A 19,804-nucleotide genomic window follows, 5' to 3' on the forward strand; every position below is an offset into this window, starting at 1 on the left:
CTCAACCCATTTTTTGTGCCATTTTTGGTTGATAGAAATTTCTTATTGAGTTTTGCTTATTCGGTTATCTTTGTTTTTTGAAATTGAGTTTTGCTATTTTTTGTGATTTTTTTATTTTTAGTAAATTTTTAAAATATTTTACGTAAATTTTATATTTTTAGATTTAGTATATTTTTGTATTTTGTTGTATTCAATAAAATTTTTATATATTTTTTGTACAAATTTTATACTTTTTAAATATATCAAGATTATGTAAATCTAAAAAGTAAAAATATATATATTAGAATATTTAAAAAAATCTATAAAAATATGAATTAAAAATTTTAAAAACTATTTTTAAAAAATTCAAACTAAATTATAAGCTAAACAAGTTATGCATTTCATGTTAGTTTCTTTTTTTTCTTCTTCAGCGTGTGTGGTATTTTTGTCAGTTAAATTTCTTCCTCTAGAGTTCCTTTCGTACTTTTGCTTGTCAAGCTGTAGCGGGCGACTCTATTTACACAACATAAAACTCTTTCAATACACACCATTCACTCATTTCACACCACATCTAATTTTGATTTTTTTATTTTTTGCTCAATGCACACCATCAATTTTTCAATATTCCCAAACTATCCCATTCTTCTCCAATCACAACCCTAACCTTAACTCCACCCTATCATCGCCATCAACAGCGAGCCGCCAGTCATCATTCCTACTCAGTCCTTCAGGTCGCCACCCTCTTTCGTCGCCTCCCTCTCGCCACCTGTCATAACCCTCCTCATGCACCTTCTCTTTTCTTTTTTTATTCAAGTCTACACTTGTTCTCTACTTTCGACCGCCGTCATCAGCCATAGCCACCAAGATCTGCTTTCCTAGTAAAATTGCAGCCCCTCACCGCCGTGATGCACCTTCGCCACAACCCTCATCCATCATGACCCCCAAATCGCATAAAGAGAGAGATTCGCTGTTACGCGAAAGAGAGAGATCCGCCGCAAGACAGAGGGACAGATTAGGGTTTCACGGTGAAGAAGAAGAAGAAGAATGAGGAGGAGGATGACGTGGAAAACTAGAGGTGTGATGAGGCTTGAGGATGAAAGAGGTGGAGTCACAAGAAGAATGAAGAAAGGCAAGGGAGCGACGTCGGCGCTGATTTGAAGCTAGAGACTTGTGGATTGCAGTGGTGGTGTTTAGGTGTGTATGAGAAATTAGGGTTTAAGATTTGTCTAAAAAAGTAATTTAACTAAGGGACACAATTGTAATAAAAAAAAATTGAGAAACGGTGGGTAGTGAGTAAATGAGTGGTGTGTAAATAGAGTTACCCGTAGTTTGCTCTTTTGGGTTAATGTTTCATGGTTGATTGCATTCTATATTATAACTTTTTTCTGACAATTTTTGGTTTGATAGAAATTTCTTATTAGGATTGTTTTTTGATATTTTTATTTTTTATTTTTTCAATTATTATCAAATAATGACCAAGTATTGTGAGAAAGATAGGTTTTTATGGTGAGAGAGAGTAATGAGTCATATAAGTCAAAAAAATCATTATAATTTATCACATCATTCTTTTTATTTTTTTATTTAATTTTTTATAAAAAATTAAAAAATTACTAAAATAGTCTATTCATAAACAAGGCTTCAAGATTGTCAGGTTTTATATGTTCTTTTTTTTAGCTGGTGGAATTTGATTACTCTGAAACTTTTGCAACACAATATTTTTACCTGTTAAAGCAATTAACATTAATATTTATACGTTAATATCACAAAGAAATGAGAATTCTAGAAACTTGTCCTATCAGCAATTAAAAGTCAAGATAAGACATTATCACGATCTCCAATCTTTTGAGATTGTGATATCTTCCTCACTTACCATTACTCATCAAAAACATGTTGAGATTTTTTCACGGGCACGTGAAGTTGATAATGTATGCATAGCACTCATCTTAACGTTTTGAACAAGAACAGTACATTTTTTAATGGTGTAGTCCCTTATTATCCGAATCAATTGTATGTGAATAAAGTTGTTCAACAAATCATCAAATAACAATTAAAACGTTTTAAAATTTTTTGTTTTACATTTAAGCAGCAACTTAAATAATTTGCTGAATGTTTATTTGAAACAAAAACATCCTCATAGTATTAGTCTTGTGGATCTTGTCCAATTTGTATGGAATTCTATAACGCATCTTGGAAATTATTCAGTGAACGTAAGCTATTAGTTATTCTTTAATTTAGTTAATGTTGTTTAAAACAATTTTTATAACTTTAGTCATTTGCTATATAAAATAAAAAAAATAAAATAAAATAAAGTGTCAAGCATACATAACTTAGAATCACTCACACGTGAGCTTTTGACTCAACTTGTTATGTATTTCAAATGAGATTCTTTTAGTTTATATAGTCATTCACCTCTTCAATAGATGGCTATGATCAATTATTTAGTTTCTAAAATATTGTAAGATACCCTTATCCTCTATTATATTTTAGAATTCTCTAAATTATTCTAGTACATAATGTAATTTTTTATATTTTTTTAGAATATTGTAAAATCTTCTCGACCCTTTTAGATTTATTTAGATTTCTCCAAGGATTTAGAATATTTTAAATTTCTCTATACTTTCTTGAGTCTTCTAGGCTCATGTGGAAAATTCTAGAGTCTGTATTAAATCTCAACAAGTAATGACACTCAATAATAGTGTGAGAAACAATCATGCCGCCTAGATGACACTCACACCAATACTTCTACTTTATAGAATTATGATCGAATGGAGGGTTTAACAAAAAAAAGACCAATTTTTCTTTTCTTATTCGGGTTGAAAAATAATAATAATAATAAATAGTATACTCATCAAAGAAAGTGTAAAAATATCATATGCATATACTTTTATTATATAATTTTGTAATTTAAATTATATATTTTTATAAGATGATAAGTTCGTAAAAATTTATATAATTTTATAAATTTCAAAACTTTTTTGAATAGACTTACACGAATTTGTATTCAACCATTTTTATAAAAATTTACGTAATTTTATGAATTGTGCATACAACTTTGCACACCCAAACACTTCTTATAATAGTATAGATCAATTTTTTTTTTAATTATCTCATATTAACTTTTAAAATTTACAATCCATTACGCTTTAATCAATGTCGCCAACGTCATTTAAAATCAATATTAGAAAAGAGGATTTTGGAAATTTTACCAGAAGCCTTGATGAAATCAAAATGACTGAATACAGATATGGTCTAAAAGTAAGCATACCATAACTCTTATGGGTGCAAGAGTTACACAAGAAGAAGATATGATTTTTTTAGTAAAAAAATGCTAATAAAATTTTGAGAAAATTACAAACAACAAAAAAAAACTCATCTAATAACAAATCAAATCCTAACTTTTTTTAATTATTTCAATTTAAAAGTATTATCTCATTTAACAATAAACAGAATATTGATTAAAAAATAACAGAGCGATCAATCTAAAAATTAAACTGGTTCATAAAAGTGTTCATGAATTCCTTCCTTGAGCATGCCCGCTTAAATTGATGAATATGACACTAAACAGACTCATTATCAGTCAAATAGTTGGTGCAAGCTCGACAAATGAGTCTTATAGAGACACAGTATTATATCAATCGATTCACAAATCAAGCATGACTTGCTAACAAAACAGCCTTTTACAATGAGACCATTTGACCTGAAAGCAAACTAACAAATCCGACAGCATATCATCTCACTAACCACCACAATTGCTCATCAGGCACCACAGCTGTCGATAATGCTCTAAAATTTCTCTAATTAACACGCATTACAGCAAGCGGCTCATGAAGAAACAAAAACAAACTCCACATAAAACCTACTTCACATTTTCATAATATTTGATTTACAGGAAAATACAGTGCCCATGGCTGCATTAACTATTGGAGGTTACTTCAGAACGACTGCTGCATTTCTCAGAGTCAGATACCTCTGAACATACTCATTAGGAAGTGATCTTATGAGCTTGAACACATCAACATTTGCATAGCGGAGGTTGGTCCTTGGATCATAGTAAGGTGCCTGCATGTGAAATTTAAAATTGTCCCCCCTCACTCAGAAACAATGGTGGATATAACATTAGTACTACCACTAATACAAGTTACCCGAATGAGATGGGATGGCTTCAAACCAGTGGATAATATGTTATAACTTTCTGTCTAACACAAAATATATTTCATTTTAGTCATTGTTAACCAAGACACACCCTCTACACCAAAGTACTTTCAAGCCTTAATAGCCAATGCCATCTAGTCCTAAAGCCTTACCTAATTCCTCTTCATTACAAATTCAACTCAAACAATACAGTTAAAAAAAGGGTGGACTGTATCATAGAATAATAGTCCTCAATTTTCTTTTTGTCTTGTGTGATTCCGTTATTTTAATTCTGAAATGAGCAATGATAGGAACAGTTGAGTTCCTCATCCAGATTGACATAGCCATCACTCTTTTCTAAACTTCCAAGTCATCACGAAGATCATTCTATCATTGATATCATAATGTCAATTCTATGTCAACAAAGATGAAGAATTGACATGCTGTCTTTAACATATGCATTATATCTTTGAATGTCTAGGCTAGTGCACTGCTAAATTAGACTCATCAAAAAGCATAAGCGCAGCTAAAGCTAAAAAAGAAAGATTCAACAGGATAAGAGTATAAAATGAACTGAGCACAATTCGAGTTTACAGCAAACAGCCAACTTTAGCACAAACAGTCACATAGTCAGCTAAACTAATTTATACCCTACTCCGAGAAGAAGAACAAAACATGCAGGAATAATGAGTCTATCTTCGATAAATGTTTGGGATCCATCCAAAAATAATAGTTAAACATCCAGACCTTGACAAGGAAATCATACATGCCCCTGAAGTGGAAAGAAATAACAATAACCACATATTTCAAGAGAGCGACATACCTCATATCCTGTTATATCACAAATTCTTTTGCATGGATGCATAGAAGGTGGCGATTCTATATTAACATCTGCAACAAGAGAACAGAAGGGCAAAAAAAATTCATCAAGTCAAAAGTAATATCACTTGAAGTTTAGAGGCTTGACATGAAATATCAATCTAGGCTTCTAGAAACACAACATATTGATAAAAAGGAAGTAGAGAAAATGAAGCGAAATAGAGGGGCTCCTTTCTCTCTTGCCCATTTCTACTTCCTCCACAAAAGTGGGAAGGAATGGAGAGAAAAGAAGGGGAGTAACTAATTATCTATTTTGCCCTCGATTTTTGGAACAAATTATTGCCTTCATTGCACTTCTACTCACATAACAAAACTTTTCTTCTTTCTTTTCTGTCCTCTATCTTTCTAGAACAAGAGGAAGGATTGCAATTCCTACCATCCTTTTCCTTTTAAGGCTCAAATTGTATTACATCTAATTTTAACACACACAAAGGAAAGGAAGTTTTAATTTCGGAATTTCACAAAGCTATGATAGAATGCACCCATAAACCAAAGACATGATCAAATGCTAAAGCATCTATGAAACAATCTAACATACATTCATAACTTTGGTATAACACATCATCAAATGACTAAATCATCAATGTGTCTATCAAAATTGGTAAATAAGACAGCTTTATGAAAGAAAAAGGCACAATACAATGTATTTTTTGAACTCACAATTGGGTTCATCAGAGGGATAGTTCTCGTAATTTTCGGCTTGGATGATCTGCTTGAGATGTTTCCAGTGCCTTCCCCTCGCTTGTCCCTTCGGGTACTTCTCATACATCTGAACCTTTTTGAAACTAAGGTGAGTGGGCAACACTATATCTGCTTCAATGACTTCTTGCTCCATCTGCAACACAAACTACGGCCACTTAACATTAATCCTATATGCATATGTATATCTTCATGCACATATATACACATATATGTATAGATAATTCACACAAATATAGCTGACAAATTATTCCAATGGAAATTTGAAACCCTTGTGCTCTATTTGGTTCACTGGAATGATATGGAATAGAATGAAATGGCCATTACTTTGGCTCTCCTATGGAATGATCATTCCCTTTATAATGGTGAATGATGATTCCATTTACAATATATTTTTCATTATCTTTTTAGTCAAACCAAACATAGGAATAAATTTTTTGATGGAATGATCACTTCATTCCACTAAACCAAACAATACCTTGCATGATATCAGTTATCACTAGTGTTTTTTGTTTTCGCTTTTTTTTTTTTTTTTTTTTTTTTGGGGGGGGGGGGGGGGGGGTTTGCTAATGTCAGAATTTTTTTCAAACCCAGAATAATGACCATTCAAGAGTCAGTGCTTCAAACATAACATGATGTTATGCATTGCATAAAATCACAATTTAACAATTCATCTAGGAATATAGAAACGAAAAATGGGATATAACCATGGCAACTGACAAGTAAAATTTGACTGGCCCAGTAGAACTGTCTTGGTTAATTTTCCAACAGCATTATGTACACACAACCTTTGCCCATTTATGCATTTTCAAATTTCATTTTTTATCTACAAACAGCCCCATTTTTTTTGCACAAACGAAGTCATTTAACAAACAATACGAATTCTTCAACAAACTAACAAAGCATACTTTATCACAACCACCACAATGGCACAACATATTATGAAATCCAAACTTTAAACCAGATTCATCCATCAAGCATCACACCCAACTTGTCTGCGTATGAGAGATACTGACCTGAATTTGGCTACTCGAAAGTCACTGGAGTTAGTAAATGGGGACTTACTCACATGTCCTGTTTGCATTGCAATTCTGATAATGAAACTCATGACCATCTATTCTTCCAATGTAGATATGCCAGCAAACTCTGGAGGGATGTTTTAAGTTTGAATGGAGTGTCTCATCAGTCCATGGATATGCATCAGTTGATTTCCTGGGCTGTGCAGAATCGGAAAGGCCACACACTTTTCAACAGAAGTTGTTCAAGCTCTCCTTTCGTACAGTTGTTTATTTCATTTGGCAGGAGAGAAATCTCAGATTGTTCCAAACTAAAGCTAAGCCTGTGGTGGAGCTTTTGAGGAATCTAGTAGAGGATATTAGATGGAGAGTTGCTTCTTGGCCTAACATTGAGAACACCCAAACTTCTAGGACTCCTATTTGTGCATGGGGTTTTTCCCCTAGAATCCTTTCTGGAAGTATTTCCTCTTAATGTACTTGTTAGCTTAGGGTATTGTTGTCGATTGTGTTTCGTGCTTTATAAAATTCTCACATTTCACCAAAAAACTAAAACACACAAAAATGCAATGGAAACAACAAACATTCTTAATTCATAGAAAAAATTAAAATCAAACTCTCTTCTTCACCCCATTATTGTTCCAACAAGATTTCACAACATTAAGAATTATGTTGAATAAAAAAAAACCATTTCGGAAAGCTGCAACTGGGATTCCAAAGTGGACAATAGACATATCAAAGTCAAGGCCTTTTTTTTATTGCTTCATTACATTCAATGATTTGAACTTGAAACATACACATTAACACAGCAAGTATGTAGAAGGGTTACAGTCCAAATTCAAGAATTTCAAATTTTAAAGGTCAGAGACCACACCAGTCTTGAGCAGGGAGGATTGGGAAGGCAAATTGGGTGGCTTCTTCAGAGAACAAGAGGATTTGAAAGCTTCAATATGCGATTGGCACTTAACATAGTCCCCTTTGTTTTCCTCCAAGCATTTCTTCAAAGCCTCTACATCACACGGTGACATTATCTTCTTTTTCACACCATTGTTCTCACTCTTCTCATCCATTCTCCCCAAAAAAAAAAAAACACTTTTTCAATACAAAAAAGCCAATGAACCATCAAAATCAATTCAACTGCTGATCAAAATCAATTCAATATGTGATTATGTATAATATATATACACATAAAATAGATGTGAAGAATTTGATGAACTCCCTCTTTCTTAAAATGCCTATTTTGTTGATACTGGTTTTGCCACTAAACCCTAATGCTCACTATCTTTGAGTTAAGGTGGGCCGATGGCTCACCCAGCACATCATACATTACTTGGAATGAGTTACACTTGAGCTTTTGACTCAACTTACTATGCCTTCCAAATGAGATCCCTTCCCTTTATATAGCCATCCACCAACTCAATGGATGGTTATGATCAATTTGATCAAAGGGCCATTATTTGATCCAACTCAATAGATGGTTATGGAAAACTCTAGAATCTATGTTGAATCTCAACAAGCAATACATAAAATTTTGTCTTTTGTCTAGTTAAAAAACAAAAGGATTTTTTAATGAAGTATATCCTTGGCCAAGTCACTATAAATTGTTAAATGAAGATTCTTGTAACATAGATAAGAGTATAGAACATATTGAAGTATTTGATGTTACAGACTTGCACAACTCTCTGTTTCCTATTATAGCTAAGAACTTTCCTTTGTTCTTAGTTGCTTACTTCCTCGTGTCAGTTGCAATCCCTTATATAAAAGGGGTTGAAACAACATACAAGGCGAAGCAAGCAACTAAGAACGAATGGAAATTTTTTGCCCCAAGAGCAAACATAGAGTTGTGCAAATATGTAGCACCAAATACTTCAATTTGTTCTATACTCTTTTTCACGTCACAAGAATCTTCATTCAACAACATACAATAACCTAGCCAAGGATGTGCTTTGATAAAAAACGCATCATCCGTGCGTTTTTTGACCAAACGAAATACATGAGCTTTTATATATTGCTTTGCTCAACAAAAGTTTTCATCAGCAAAGCCGAATTGAAGAAGACAATACCATCCATTCGAGGAGTCAAGTAGATGTTAGTTCACATAGGGTTCATTTGGGAAGTGAGTTGGCTTTTTGATTTTTTGGTTTTTTTACTATTTTAGCCTAGGGCTAAAAAGTCTCATTTGGGAAGGACATTTTGATTTTTTTGACTTTTTGTAAGAAAAAGAATGTAATGATTATGGGTAAGATATGATATTTTGTCTTATTGGGCTAAAAAATCTATTTTATTTTTTTGTGACTATTTTAGCTAAAAAAGCCCAAATCTCAACTTCCCAAACGAGCTCATAATAAGCCAGATGTGTTTGGCTTATGAGAGGTAATGGCGCCAACTATGAAGCACGGACACGGATACGGATACGGATACGGATACAAACATGGGACACGGCAATTTTCAAAAAATGGGAACACGGACACGGCAGGGACACGGCGAATTTTTTATTATTATTTTTTTATATATTTTTATGTGTTGTGTAGATTCATATTACATTCATCCTAAATCAAAATTAACAAATACTAATATAATAACATTAATTCAATAAATATAACCACTACATTTAAACAAATTAATAGATCATCCATTCATAAAAAAAATCATAATAAACGATAACAAGAACTAAGGCGAGAAAGGAAAAACATTCAACATCTAACAATATTCCTTACAAAAACACTAAATAAGAGAGGTAGAAGAAGAAGGAGGGAAAAAAAAAAAAGTGAAACCCACCGTGTCCCATGCCGTGTCCCCGCCGTGTCCCTTACAAAAAAATCATTAAATTAAAGAGACACGCCATCTGGCGTGTCCCGTACGTGTCGCGGGCGTGTCCCCGCGTCCCTGGCGTGTCCGCGTGTCGGACACCGCCACGGCACTGATTTTGGAGTGTCCATGCTTCATAGAACGTCAAGATCTTCAACATCCCTCCTAACAAATCCGAATTCTGAAGTGATAAATGCATACACAATGTATACAAAACACATTATTGGTTATCCACATTACTCCATTTCTGGATCTCATATAACAATCTACACTCCCATGTGTGTTAATCAACATGAAAAGCGAATATGTAATATTTTCTAGTGATCCAGAATAAAATCTTAGGCTCAATGACAGCATGAGAAACAATCATGCCTAGATGACACCCACACCAATACTCATACCGAGAATTAGGATAGAATGGAGGGTTTAACAAAGAAGACCGTTTTCTTTTCTTTGGGTCGAAAAACTTCAAAAAAAAAATATAGCACACTGATCAAAGAAAGTGTCAAAGTTAGGCATATCATATCTGAAATTACATAAATCATCCCATTAACCGGGATGATAGTGGGCAATGCCTTCCCACTGGGAGTTTCTTCCCACTGAGAGCTACCATTCTTCTTAAATGTTTACCTTTTTTTTCTCATATTATTTTGTCTTGTTCACACTCTCTCTACTCAATTGATTAAAAATTGCAATATGACATAATGACATTGATATCGATAATAACTAAATGAATGACACCATTTAACCAAACTTTACGTACACCATGCCGTGCCAAAACAAGTTCTTCAACAAACTAATAAAGAATACAATATCATAAACGCCAAACCCTAAACCAGACATCAAGCATCACCTCCGGCGATGAGATATACTGACCTGAATTAAGCTACTAGCAGGCCGTCGGTCGCCGGAACTGTCACCGTTGAAGGAGAGAGAGAGCTTCTCGATTTGGGGTTGATCGAACTGATTTTGCCCTAATTGTAATTGAGAAGCTTCCTCAATTTGCACTGGCTTGTTTGGACCGCTTTATTCGTAGAAGATAAGCGTTTTTCTCTGTTGGGAAAAAAAAGCGATAGGAACGGTGAATTCCTCGTTAGCCAAACAAGGCCTTGAAAATTAATAACCAGCTGCATATTTGTGATTTTAAACGCCGCACCGGGACTCGGCCCAGTGATCTCACGACGTCGTTTTAAAGCCTCATCCTTTTTGAAATTTGAAAGAAAAATGTTTGGAACTCTTTTTTTGAGCCCACTGCAATACCTTTGAATCCCAACTATTGATGTATACGTGGGATTTACACCATCACTAGTTGAGACTCAAAGAGAATTGTGGAGCCTCCAAAAAAAAAAGAATTCTCAATCATTGTTGAATTTGAATTTCTACTCCCATACCAATTGGATCACCGCTACTCTCTTTATCTCTTGGGGGATTTTATTTCCATCTAAAAAATTATTATGTACGTCTAATTAAAATTTTAATTCTTATTACACCTTAATATAAATTGAAATGTGTGTAATTTCCTTTGCTTCTAGATAGATAGATATAGATAAGATTCACATAATCTGGTGAAGAATACTTTGTTCCGTTGACTTTTTTGATTTTCGAATGTTAAAAATGTAATTATAGCGTACCAGTAATGATCAATAAGTTCTTACAAAAATAATAAATGCCAACCAATTAAACAGATGATTGTTTCGAAATTCTTTTAACCTTAATGAAGAAGACTTCTATTAGTGACTTGTTTCAGGAGAAAATTCAAAAGAACAAATCACAATAGTAACAGAATGAGGGAGAGAATAATGTCAGAAAATAAATTTTATTAAGTAAACAAGTGTTTACAATTGTACCTTTACATCTCTACAGTTTCGAAAGGGATTATAGCAATGGACAGACTAATGTAGAACTACTCATAAAAAACTGAAATGCAGTGCGAAAAAGTGAAGGATTGGGAGGCAAAGAACTGGAAAGTAAAGAACCAAAAAGATGTGAAGTATAATAGACTGATTTCTGGATCTGGTTCTGAGTCCTTTCACTATCAACTTTCTCTTTTATTTATATGCTCTGGTGACAACCGTCGAAGTGACTGGTAACTGACGAAGTGGCTGATAACTGACGAAGTAATCTTCACAAACATCAAACATGGCTCTAAGTAGTTTGCCTCCACTAAGTCACTTCTTGCAATTGGGCGTCCCTCCTAAATTTGAATTTACACCTTCAATAATTGTTTTAGCCTCATCACCTTGCTCTTTTCGATTATTCCAGTACTTCGTAGATCCATGTTATTGATATAATTTGCCATGTGTCCTCTAATGATTGGAGACCTTTACTAATTCCTCCAATTACCCCTGATCGACCACGTGTCAGGCCATGATTGGCTAATACAAAATATATGGCCAACAGTTCCACATAAGTAAAAAAATACACAATTCCAATATTGAGCGATATATATCATAAATGAAATATATAACTCCAATATTGACATGATAATAACGGACATAAAAAAAAAAATAGAGAGAGAGAGAGAAGAGAAGAGAAAAAGAAGAAGACATGGGCAAGCATATGTTATTTTGAATGAAATTAGTTGATGGAAAGTTAACGGGATAAAGATTGATAAATATTTTATGAGATGCAAATGTAATCTGTGGAGTGCAAGAGTAATCTGTGTGGAGTACAAATGTAATCTGTATAAGGTTAGAACATCAAATAATTTGACATTGTCCACTTCCTAAGTATGCATAGATCATGACAAATAAATAAAACCTCAATATATATATATTTTTATGTGATTATTGGATTCTAAAATCTTTTCCCCCATCCCCCCTATATTTAGAAGATCTATACACATTTCACCCAAAGAAGCAAAAGAAATCTATGCCTGCGTATGATACTGATGGGCCTCCAAGAGGGTCTAGTCCACGACCTAGACACAAGGCCCAACCCACGGCTTGGATATTAAAGCCCAGTAACTTTGAGAAACCAATAATGGGCCCAGGACATCGTCGCATTCCTCCAGCGGGGAACACTTCCGGCAAACAAACTCGAAACCGCCAAAGTCAGGACTCGGTCGTCGAATTACATCATTATCAGTGGCACCTTGTATAAAAGGGGATTCTCACGACCATATCTCAGATGCCTCAATAATGACCAAGCGACTTATGCAATGAGAGAAATACACGAGGGAGTTTGTGGGAATCACTCTAGGGGGACGATCTCTGGCTTATAAAATTCTCCGAACAGGTTACTTTTGGCCTACACTCAGTCAGGACGCCGCTGATTTTGTGATGAAATGCGACAAATGCCAACGCTTCGCTAACATCCCCCACGCCCCTCCAATGAAGTTGATCACGCTCAGTAGCCTTTGTCCCTTCACTAAATGAGGAATCGATCTCGTGAGTCCCTTGCCGACTGGCAGGGGTCAAGTAAAGTTTGCCGTAATGGCCATCGATTACTTTACCAAGTGGGTCGAAGCAGAACCTCTTGCCAATATTACTGAGCGGAATACCACAAAGTTCATCTGGCAGTCCATTGTGTGCTGGTTTGGGATTCCTTAAGCCATTATCTCTGACAATGGCAAACAATTTGACAACGCCAAATTTAGAAAATTCTGCGTAGAACTCAACATCAAGACTTGTTTTTCCTCTCCAGGCCATCCTCAAGCCAACGGTCAAGTGGAGGTTACCAACAGCTCCCTACTGAAAATCATCAAGACCAAGCTGGAGGCCGCCAAGGGCCTCTAGGCAGAGGAATTACCCAACGTCCTTTGGGCCTATCGAATGACCGCCTGGACTCCAACTAGGGAGACCCCATTTCGCCTAACATACGGCGCCGAAGCGGTCATCCCTGTGGAAGTCAGCCTACCAACGCCCAGAATCATCCGCCCCAATCCACACCTGAACGAAGACCTTCAGAGAGTCGACCTAGACCTCATCGAGGAATTGCAAGAAATAGTCTCCATCTGATTGGCCTCATACCAACAAAAAGTAAGGAAGCACTATAATCACAGAGTCCGACTGAGAGCATTCACAGTAGGAGACCTCGTCTTATGCAAAGCCACTCTCGCCACCAAAAACCCAATCGAGGGCAAGCTAGCAACTAAGTGGGAAGGCCCTTACATCGTCAAAGCAAGACCCCGCCCAAGCACATATCGTCTCCAAGACATGGAAGGCAGAGACCTTCCTCATCCATGGAATGTCGAACACTTGAAACGCTATTTCCAATAAAGTGGCAGTTCCTGCTTTATGTTTGATTTAAGTTGTTGTATGTTTCATTTTGGTGATCGGGACACTTGTCCATTTTGGCTCTTGCCATGCCATGCATGTATTTATGATCGCAGGACTATGACAACAATTCAAGATTCTCATTATCTGTGTCGTGCCTTAATCCAAAATTAAACAAATTTGGCTGAGTTAAATATAGACTGCACCTAAAGAGCCTCAGCCAGACTAAGTTAAACATAGCCTCAGCTAGACTGAGCATAAAGAACTCTGTAACGCCCCAAACTAATCCAACATAAATTAGGTACATCAACTAACATCCATTAATCAATAAGGTTTGTACAAAAAGTCCCACATGCGAATTATACATTCAATGATATAGAATACATGAATCTATAGCATGTAGAATATCAAATCCCAAAAATAAATAAAATGCCCTTGAGGGCTTACATCTTCCAAGGCCTGAGCTCGGTTACACAAAAATGGTTTCACGAACCCATACATTTCTAGCCCTTGGCTAGCAAAAGGAATCACAACAAAATAAGAGTCATTTACTCTCCAAAATCCTAGAGGGGTGAGCGTAAAGCCCAGTAGAGAATCCTTAACAAAGTATATGCAGTTATGCAAGATTTTCAATATGAAATGCAAATGCTATGCAATGTCAATTAAAAGAGGATTTCATTTACATAATTAAAAAAAAAAAAAAAAACACACCATGTTCAACAATAGCTTAAAATCTCAACAATTCAGAAATTTACAATTTTATTCAATGGGGCGGTAAATACGACTCAGGTAATCTCTAGGTCAGTGTCTGCAAGTAGGCATGACTAGCACTATTAAACCCCACTTTACCGGTTGCTAACCGAAAGGGAAGTGGTACCTCCTCCGCGCGTGTTTTTGATCTTTCACCCCAGACACTCAGGCCAACTTATCAATTCCATCTACACCTCCTATCCGGACTTACCAACGTATTTACCCCATAAACATTTCCATGATTTCCTTTCACAATATTTCATTCTCAATGAAAGTTCCAAATCCTAATTCAATGTTCATGACATGCAAGGTTTTAGAAAAGCCGATACAACAATTATCTATCCTACATCATATTTCTCCACTTTCTACATAACTCCAACAAATGTTCCATAAAGATCAAAATTTTCGTTTTCTCTTTTGAATGCCATCCCAACAAATAGCCAAAAGTTTGCTACCATTTATCAATATATAACAATATGTCCACAATTCGTACACTTCTATCATTTTAATCATTTCACAGCTATAGCAATATTTGGACAACAACTTCCAATCTCAAAAATTCTCATATGTTAAAAAACCCATCATCAATATAAATGCATTTGTATAAAAACAAGAAATTCTCCATTTTCTTTACTTATCGTGGCACACAACAATGTATATATATATAATATCAACCATGTACCCTCATCTTCTTTCATTTAAGGAAATCCCCAAATTTTTAGGTTTCTTCTTTACAACAACACATACACACTAAACACTTGAAAGAAACCCAAAAAAAGACATCATTTCCTTGCCCAAGATGATTTCAACCCTCAAAAGGTTATCTTAGAAAGATTTGAGATTTTAAAACCCACTTTTGAAAATCCCTACATTTTTTTAGCCAAAATCAAACCCTTATAATATCCCCAAGAAAACCCCAAAACCCACATCAAACTTGCAAAGCATATATATATATATATATATAACTCAAAGAAGTCTGTACCTCAATCTTGTTGAAGAGATAAGATGAAACCATAGGATTCAAAAGTGTAGAACTTCGATCTCCACCGCACAAAGTCGATTTCTAGCTTAGCTTCCTAATATTTGTGAAGAATGTTGGGTCAAGATCCCAATAGATTGCAAGAGATCAAATGTTTTAGGAGATTTGGTGTAGGAAATATAGAGAGAAGGGGGAGGAAATGATTTTTAGAGAGAGGGAGATGAGCTAAAAGTGATACACACACAGTCCAAAAGAGGAAGAAAAAAAAAACAGAGATTTCAGACTTAACACGTCCCGCACATGTGGCACTTGCCCTCGCATGTGGGTGTAGACACCTCATTTTTGACCGACCTTAAGACTCAGACATCACCAGTTGAGCACTCGGTGATATTGCATGTTGTGTTTGTTCAGAAGTCTCAGAGTCGCGGCTGCGAGCCCTGCCTCCGGGCTTCCGAACCCTCTTCTGTGCCTTGCCTCGGTTTGCGAACCAGACTCGGTTTTCTCTGTTTCTTTTCCTGAGGGGAGGGAGAGGTCCCGTAGACCATCTCTCAGTGGCCGTGAGCTACATTTGGTGGCCGTAGGCCATTTTGCCCATTTCGGAGCCCGGTTCTCGGTTTTTGGAGCCGTCAGGCCGTGTGCCTCGGTTCGGGACCGCCTAACCACCTCCGTTTGCTCTGATTTTCGGCATACTTCTTATTTGCTCCCTTTTCAGGGACACTGGGGTCTGAGAAACCCACTTCGTGGCCGATTGCCATTTTCGGTGCTTAACAGCCCATTTTCGGGACTCCAAACTGCGTGTTTTGGCCCCCGAGCATTCGTTTTGCATCGGTTTTTGCTCATTTTTGGCAGGTACCTCTGTTTTATCACCAGGAAGGTCACTGAAGGGTGGGAGGCTAGTAATTGTTGCAGCAACCAGTTATCTCTCCTCCGGAGCCTCCCGGCGCCCGTTTTTCCAACTTCCGGGCCAATGTTGAACACCTTGGAGTTAGTGTTGCCAACTTTCAACCACATATTTGTGATCTACACACCTGGGAGGACCCTAAAAATCCATGGCCGGCCAGTAATTGTAAAATTACTTTTTTACCCCTCTCTTCTGGGCCAATGTTGAACACCCTGGGGTTAGTGTTGCCAACTTTCAACCACATATTTGTGATCTACACACTTGGGAGGATCCTAAAAGTTTATGGCCGGCCATTAATTTTTCTTTCCATTTTTGCCCCTCCTCTTCAAATGCAATGTTGAACACCCTGGAGTCACTGTTGCCAACCCCAAACCACATATATGTGATCTACACACATGGGAGGACACCAAAAGTTGGTGGGAGGCCAGTAATTTTGCCGAAAAGCCAACTTCTTTTTGGTCAAAAGTGGTTCAGCATGAATCCGGGAAGGAGAAAAAGCTGCGCGGCTTCACCGAAACGGGCGTAACTCTTTGCACAAGAGGAATTAAGTTATGAGGCCATCACCATTGGAAAGCTTACTTCCGGGGCTTCATTTTGCACTCAAGAATCTCCCAAGTCCAAGTCCGGGGGGGAGAGATGTGGTTGGTTGAAGTCCGTTTGGACTGAATCTGCGCGGCTTCACGGAAAAGGGCATAACTTTTTCTACAGGAGGAATTTTAATGCAAGGTTTGCGCCATTGGAAAGCTAACTTCTGGGGCTTCATCCTAGGGGGTGGCCGGCCATTTTTTTTCTTTGACCTAGCCGGCCGGCTATGTTAAGTGGCCGGCCGGCCACCTGGAGCAAAAGTGATAGGCCGGCCTGCTTCTTCAGGTTGAGTGCATTCCAGCTGTGCCTTGGTTTTCTCCCAAAAATATCTGCATCCGGGGGGGCCCTTTTGGGGGAATTTTGCTCTCCTTTATGCCCCACCTTTACAACTATCTTCTTGTCCATATAACCAGCTGCCATTGTTGGTTATAGAGGTTGGAAAAATTCATCTTCAAGGCTCCATACCTAACTCCATTGATATACCTCTCATTTCTTCAAAAAACCCTAAGTCCCTAAGCTCCATTCCTTCTACACCACCAAGCTCTACCACCACCACCTCATCTCCAGCAGCAAAGAAGGATTCTTGAAGGCTAAAGAAGCTGCAAATCCATCCAAGAAGCAACAAAAGTTTGAATCTTCAAGGGTAAGTAACACTTTTACCCTTTTGACCCTTTTTCTTGATCTATTTCTAAGCCTCACTTCCTTTTTGTTTCAAGCTCCGGCCCTAACTGAAAAGGGCTATCTTTTGAGCTCATCTTCACTTCTCATCAAGGGCTCAACCCTGTTTGAGCCCTCCATAATACACTTGCTTCATTGATCATCTTGTATGTCATAGTTTTGCATGCTATTTTTGACCCATGAGCAATTTATTTTCGAGCATGTTGTAAACTGATATAAGGCTTATTTTGAGCCCCTCTTCAACATTGGAGAAGGGCTCAACATTGTTTGGTATCTCCATGTGTCACTTGTAGTTCAATCCCTTATTTGGCCCCATTTTTGCATAAATTGATAGCCCTCTTTTCTTCTATTTTTGGACCTTGGTCCGAACTGAAAGTGGCCTTGTTTTGGCCTATACATCATGTTTCATTCACACTTTTTTTCTGTTTGGTGATTATTTTGTATACTTCATGTTTTAGCACCTTTTGAGCCTCATTTTGCATCACATTTTTAGCATATTTGTATACTGATTTTGAGACTGCCATATACTGTAAATGTTCATATTTTGGTCCATCTTCAATGTTGTAGAAGGAAATTTTTCAGTTTGGGTTTAGCTTGTACCACTTGCTTCATTACCCCTCTTTTGGCCCCTATTCTTGCATGCTTTTTTCCCCTTACCTATGCTTGCTGTTTGGCCATGTTTATAACTGTGAAAGTGCATCTTTTGGGACTGTCTAGCTTCTGTCTTTGCATTGCATGTCCATATTGTGCATGTTTGGCATGGCTATAGGCCATTTCGGGTGCTTAATGTTGCATTTCGGGACATTTCCTTGCATTTCATGTCATTTCGCTTCATTTCGGGACTGTTTTCCCCCATATTTTGTTGCTGAAATTCCACTAGCATACTTGCATATCATTTTTTCCATGTCATTCCATTGCATTTTATCATTGCCTCAGTTTGCGTGCCCGTGTGCACGCATTTCGAGGCACTCCATTTTTATCCGCCGGCATCCTATGTGAGTGTGGCTGAGGCTCACTCATGTTGGTATAAGCCCATTTGTCATTTCCATGTCATTCCATTGCATTTTATCATTGCCTCGGTTTGCGTGCCCGTGTGCACGCATTTCGAGGCACTCCATTTTTATCCGCCGGCATCCTATGTGAGTGTGGCTGAGGCTCACTCATGTTGGTATAAGCCCATTTGTCATTTCCATGTCATTCCATTGCATTTTATCATTGCCTCGATTTGCGTGCCCGTGTGCACGCATTTCGAGGCACTCCATTTTTATCCGCCGGTATCCCATGTGAGTGTGGCTGAGGCTCACTCATGTTGGTATAAGTCCATTTGTCATTTCCATGTCATTCCATTGCATTTTACCATCGCCTCGGTTTACGTGCCCGTGTGCATGCATTTCGAGGCACCTCTTTTTTATCCGCCGACATCCTATGTGAGTGTAGCTGAGGCTCACTCATGTTGGTATAAGCCCATTTGTCATTTTCATGTCATTTCATTCCATCATATCATCGCCTCGGTTTGCGTGTCCGCGTGCACGCATTTCGAGACACATATCATTGTCTCGGTTTGCGTGCCCGTGTGCACGCATTTCGAGACACATATCATCACCTCGGTTTGCGTGCCTGTGTGCACGTATTTCTAGACACATATCATCGCCTCAATTTGCGTGCCCGTGTGTACGCATTTCGAGACACATATCATCGCCTCGGTTTGCGTGCCCGTGTACACGCACTTCGAGGCACCTCATTCGTTTTGTTTCTACCATTGCCTCGGTTTGCGTGCCTGAGTGCACGTACTTCGAGGTACTTCATCTTCATTGCATTTATCATCGCCTCGGTTCGTGCGCCCGCGTGCACGCATTTCGAGACACATATTATTTTTTCGGTTTGCGTGCCCATGTGCGCGCACTTCGAGGCATTTCATTTTTATAGCATTCTGTGTATGTTAGGACTATATCTTAGTTGCATTTCATGCATATCATGCATACTGCATCATGTTCGGAATAGGAGTTAGCCCGGGCACGGGAAACGAGGTACATTTCGTACTCCGAGTGACGGAATGTGTCTCAATTCCCCCAGTCACCGACACTCCGGATTATCCATGATGGAGTTAGGTTTTTTTTAGCTGTAGTTTCATGTGCATTCATCCTATATTGAGTTGTGCATTTCGACTCCTCGGCCATCATGCCTC

At 37.3% G+C, this 19,804-nt stretch overlaps 1 protein-coding gene across 9 annotated transcripts; it reads right to left on the reverse strand.

Moving 5' to 3' along the window:
* Positions 1-3,564: 3,564 nt before the first annotated feature.
* Positions 3,565-10,700, reverse strand: LOC114311678 (protein EIN6 ENHANCER). Of its 9 annotated transcripts, none has more exons than XM_028257827.2 (5): positions 10,386-10,527; positions 7,576-7,772; positions 5,650-5,824; positions 4,934-5,001; positions 3,565-4,038 (listed from the first exon to the last, which is right to left on the reverse strand). In XM_028257827.2, the coding sequence occupies exons 3-5, from the start codon at positions 5,822-5,824 to the stop codon at positions 3,907-3,909; spliced, it is 375 nt and encodes a 124-aa protein (XP_028113628.1). In that variant the 5' UTR covers positions 7,576-7,772; positions 10,386-10,527; the 3' UTR covers positions 3,565-3,906. The 9 variants fall into 9 exon arrangements, with proteins under 9 accessions (XP_028113628.1, XP_028113627.1, XP_082724369.1 ...); XM_028257826.2 differs by having other exon boundaries at positions 5,650-5,836; XM_082868243.1 differs by having other exon boundaries at positions 7,576-7,710; positions 10,386-10,524.
* Positions 10,701-19,804: the final 9,104 nt, after the last annotated feature.

The sequence above is a fragment of the Camellia sinensis genome, chromosome 5 (assembly GCF_055761805.1).
Source record: "Camellia sinensis isolate YWXY chromosome 5, ASM5576180v1, whole genome shotgun sequence".
In the NCBI taxonomy this organism is placed as follows: domain Eukaryota; kingdom Viridiplantae; phylum Streptophyta; class Magnoliopsida; order Ericales; family Theaceae; genus Camellia; species Camellia sinensis.